At 44.1% G+C, this 4,458-nt stretch overlaps 1 protein-coding gene across 2 annotated transcripts; it reads left to right on the top strand.

The window, feature by feature from the left end:
* The first annotated feature begins 18 nt into the window (after positions 1–18).
* Positions 19–3,946, top strand: Hey1 (hes related family bHLH transcription factor with YRPW motif 1). 2 transcript variants are annotated; one of them, XM_015485893.2, is made up of 5 exons: positions 19–309; positions 581–656; positions 793–888; positions 1,196–1,277; positions 2,163–3,946. In XM_015485893.2, the coding sequence occupies exons 1-5, from the start codon at positions 221–223 to the stop codon at positions 2,744–2,746; spliced, it is 927 nt and encodes a 308-aa protein (XP_015341379.1). In that variant the 5' UTR covers positions 19–220; the 3' UTR covers positions 2,747–3,946. The 2 variants fall into 2 exon arrangements, with proteins under 2 accessions (XP_015341379.1, XP_015341380.1); XM_015485894.2 differs by having other exon boundaries at positions 22–309; positions 793–876.
* The last annotated feature ends 512 nt before the right edge of the window (positions 3,947–4,458 follow it).

The following is a 4,458-nucleotide window of genomic DNA, read 5'->3' as shown; positions in this document are numbered from 1 at the left end:
CCTCCGCCCCCTCACCGCCTTCCCTACGCCCCCGCCCTCCCTAGGGCCCTGGGAAGGGGCTCAGCGTGGGAAAGGGATGGTTGAGTTTTAACCGGAGGCAGAGCGTGAGCGGGATCAGTGTGTGCTGAACGCGAGCAGCCGAGCGCTGAGAGGCGCCGCGGTTGTTAACTCCTCCCTGCCCACTGCGTCGACCCTCCCCTGAAGCCCCAGCGCAGCCAGCATGAAGCGAGCTCACCCCGAGTACAGCTCCTCGGATAGCGAGCTGGACGAGACCATAGAGGTGGAGAAGGAGAGTGCGGACGAGAATGGGTAATTTGGAGACGGTTGAGCGGGGCCAGAGAGGGAGGAGAGACCCGACTGACTGGCAGCGGTGACAGCGGGCGAGGGTTCAGGAGCTGCTGCTCTGAGCCGACCTGTGCGCGTCGCAGGCTGGCCACTGCCGGTGGCGAGGGACCCTCGAGTCACCTTCAAGTCCAATTTGCCAAAACAGTCTGAGTGCAAGGAGGGCTTTGGGGGCGATCCTTAGATCATCTCCACTCGCTTAACGGCTATTCTCCCCCGCAACCCCCTTTCCTTTCAGAAACTTGAGTTCGGCTTTAGGTTCCATGTCCCCAACTACATCTTCCCAGATCTTGGCCAGGAAAAGACGGAGAGGCGTGAGTTTTAAATTTTATTTTGAACGAATGCTCCTCTTTTTAAATTTTGTTATTAACAGAAAGAATCACATTTCTTCTCTTTGAAATTTGCAGTCATCATGGAAATGTCCTTCTTTGTTTTGCCTGCTTCCCACAGATCATTGAGAAGCGCCGACGAGACCGGATCAATAACAGTTTGTCTGAGCTAAGGAGGCTGGTACCCAGTGCTTTTGAGAAGCAGGTAATGGAGAAAGTAGGTAGAGTTATCAGTATAGCTATCTGCGCCTTCTGACTCCTTCCCCCATAAATCTGAACCTTATTCATGTCTTGGAAAACAGTCGTGTTGCTTATGTCTCGATGAATTCATACAGATTTTCCAACGGATTTTGTGAAGACAACTCATTTGCTTTAGTCCACACTTGTTGATTTACAGAGAAAGAGTAACATATATATTATATAACGTGATATTATATAATATGTATATGTGTGTGCGTGTGTGTTATATGTTTTCCACCAAAGGCACTCGTGCCAAATCAGTCTTTTGTCATTCTCTTCTTTAGGGATCTGCTAAGCTAGAAAAAGCTGAGATCTTACAGATGACCGTGGATCACCTGAAAATGCTGCACACGGCAGGAGGGAAAGGTACTTCTTATTAGTCCTGGGGGCCTCTATCTGGTCAGGGTACAGGGAACAGTAGGCATAGTCCAGGATTGGTGCAGTTCCTGCCTACTTTTTCTCTGGGGGTGGGCAGAGAAGGGTGTGTGGTGTGTGCGCTTGCCTGTTAGTATGACTTCAATTGAACATCTGATTTTCTCCATTAAATATATTACCCCAGCCCTTTGCAAAGTCTCTGAGATCCTCCAAAGTTTTGACAGCCCTGATTCAGATATCTGCCACATTTGTCCATTGCAATTTTGAGAAAAAGATTGAGAAATAGCATGCACACACACGTACATATATTCTTAATTTCTTACATAGGATTTTTATTGTTATTATTATTAAAGAGCTGACACATCACATCCAGGATAGAAACCTGTTGTGGTTTAGTAGAGAAAAACCTAACAGAGGGTGGGAGACCAAGGTCTGTGGGTCGGTCTCCTCTGTCTCCAGCCTGGAAAATGCTTTACTGAGGACCAAGTGCCTAAAAGCTCCACGATGATAACTTACATCTGTGTGTCTAATGAATTTCACTGCTCTGTGGTTTCTCTGTCCTTGATGTATTTTTTGTTGTTGTTGAGGGAAAACATTAAAGGAATGAGCATAGTTTCATCTGCTGGTAGAGTATAATTCCAATTTGTGCTCAGCAGCTCCTAATTGGACTTTGAACTTGCATTAGCAAATACATTCTACTCATGTTGATTAATGCAAAGATTTTTGGTCAGCTCCAGAGTATTTGGGTTTGCAGGAGAACCCCTGTGACTGTTCTGTTTTCAAGACTAGGTATTTGCCAGAAAAGACTGCCTTTGGGGAGGAAGAAAGGCCGGTAATGAGCAAAACCCTGAGTTTTTTCTTTTGTTCTTTTCTCAGGTTATTTTGACGCACATGCCCTAGCTATGGACTATCGGAGTTTGGGGTTTCGGGAATGCCTGGCGGAAGTTGCCCGTTACCTGAGCATCATTGAAGGACTAGATGCCTCTGACCCGCTTCGCGTTCGACTGGTCTCACATCTCAACAACTACGCCTCCCAGCGGGAAGCTGCGAGTGGCGCCCACGCGGGCCTTGGACACATTCCCTGGGGAAGCGCCTTCGGACATCATCCACACATCGCGCACCCGCTGTTGCTGCCCCAGAACAGCCACGGCAGCGCTGGCACCACTGCATCGCCCACGGAACCACACCACCAGGGCAGGTTGGCCTCGGCACATCCGGAGGCTCCTGCTTTGCGAGCGCCCCCTACTGGCGGCCTTGGACCGGTTCTTCCCGTGGTCACGTCTGCCTCCAAACTCTCACCGCCTCTGCTGTCCTCAGTAGCCTCGCTGTCTGCCTTCCCCTTCTCCTTTGGCTCCTTCCATTTACTCTCTCCCAATGCACTGAGCCCTTCGGCACCCACGCAGGCGGCAAACCTTGGCAAGCCCTATAGACCTTGGGGGACGGAGATCGGAGCTTTTTAAAGAACTGATGCTATAAAAAAAAAAAAAAAAAGAGGGAGGGGAAAACTTAAAATCCCAGCTGAGCTGGACTGTTGCCAACATCACCTTAAAGTCGTCAGTAAAAGTAAAAAGGAAAAAGGTACACTTTCAGATAAAATTTTTTAAAGACTAAAGGTTTGTTGGTTTACTTTTTTCTTTTTAATTTTTTTTTATCATGTCATATATTGGCAGTTTAAAAAAACTAGTTGTTAATTTTTGTTTAAAACATTTAATTGAGATAGTACAAACCTATTCTTTGTGATAGGTTTTTACTGTGTCTAATTTACTTTGTAAACCTATCTAAGAATGATTCCATTTTGCCTCAGAGTTTTAGGAATCATAAACTTTAGTGTTTTTGGTCTGTTTTTCTCCTTGTATAGTTGCAGTCTGATTTTAGAATTAATTTTTTCAAACCACTATGCTCAATGTTAACATGATTCTGTTTGTTAATATTTTGGGAGATTAAGGTGTATGAATAATATTCTTTGTGTGTAGGGGGAACTATATTGAATTTTATATTTCCAAACAAAGCGTTGACAAATCAGATGATTAGCTTTATCCAAGAAAGAAGACTAGTTAATTCTCTGCCTCCTCAGCAGTCAGTTGGATGTACATACTATCAGTGACCCTGAATCCACGGAACCAAGTGCCATTGTCTGCTAGAACTTGCCCTTCTGGCAATTCAGGACTAGGAGACAGCCACTGGTGGGTTAGGGCCCCATTGGGAGTGTTGGAGAGGAAACTGAAGACAATTGCATAGAATATGCCTGCATTTACCAGCCCCAAGCAATGCAATGAATTTTTAATCCCACGGATCTCAAATTCTTAAGTGTTAACCTGGATAAGTGATCACGTGTGCAAGTGGTCAATTGACTAGTACAGTGGAACCTGCTAAATGTATGACCTAATTTTTCTGGAGCTGCTGTGTTTTTTTGAACTGAAATTTTTTTTTTTTTAATGTTGTGTTTTCCTTTTGGTGCATGGAAATGTGGTTGTTGAGATATTTAAAGGGGCTTTGCTGCCTTCTTCTCTTTGGTTTATTTAATCTGATTTGGGCTATAAATGTATCATTTTACAGGTTTATTCCTTTAGCAGGTGTAGTTTCAACAACCTCCACTGAACTGGGTTTGACCTCTGTTGTACTGATGTGTTGTGACTAAATAAAAAACAAAGAACAAAGTATTCTGCTGTGTATGTCTTACATTCCTTGGCCTTTCCCTCTATAGGCTAAGAAAAGACAAAAATTCTTTCATTTTTTCCTTCCAATCGATTTTCATATATTTACCAATTTCATTACTCTTGGAATTATAAACTGCAAATTCAAGTTTTGAATAACGTGACTTCCTTACAATGTAGAGCTTTGGCATGCCCCCCACCCCTCAACAAGGGAACATAGCCCTTTAGCTATTAAATAAGATCTTCTTGCCCTAAACTGATCATCTGTGGACTAGGAAAGCTTAAATCAGACTGGAAGTTGCAGAGGAGGGAAAGGACTCTGATAAAATATTTTAAAACCTTGTTGACCATTTGACAAATATTTGCTAAAAACACTGTGGGCTTGGATGTCTGCTGAGAGAATAGGAAAAAAAATTCATGTATTTATTTTTTAAAATGTTAAAACAAGAAAGCCCAAACATTGCTGTATCTAAGACCCAGTGCAAAGACTCAGGAGTCTGGCATGATGAGCAGTGGCA

This window comes from Marmota marmota, unplaced genomic scaffold (assembly GCF_001458135.2).
Source record: "Marmota marmota marmota unplaced genomic scaffold, marMar, whole genome shotgun sequence".
NCBI classification, from domain to species: domain Eukaryota; kingdom Metazoa; phylum Chordata; class Mammalia; order Rodentia; family Sciuridae; genus Marmota; species Marmota marmota.
The sequence above is the reverse complement of the archived record's forward strand: the minus strand, read 5'-3'. Positions and strand labels throughout refer to the sequence as shown.

Bases quoted from the DNA above. Each gene is read 5' to 3' on its own strand.
- Hey1 (XM_015485893.2), top strand. From the start codon at position 221: ATGAAGCGAGCTCACCCCGAGTACAGCTCCTCGGATAGCGAGCTGGAC. The intron at 310-580 runs GTAATTTGGAGA...CTTTCCTTTCAG, and splicing joins GAGAGTGCGGACGAGAATGG to AAACTTGAGTTCGGCTTTAG. The intron at 657-792 runs GTGAGTTTTAAA...TGCTTCCCACAG, and splicing joins CCAGGAAAAGACGGAGAGGC to ATCATTGAGAAGCGCCGACG.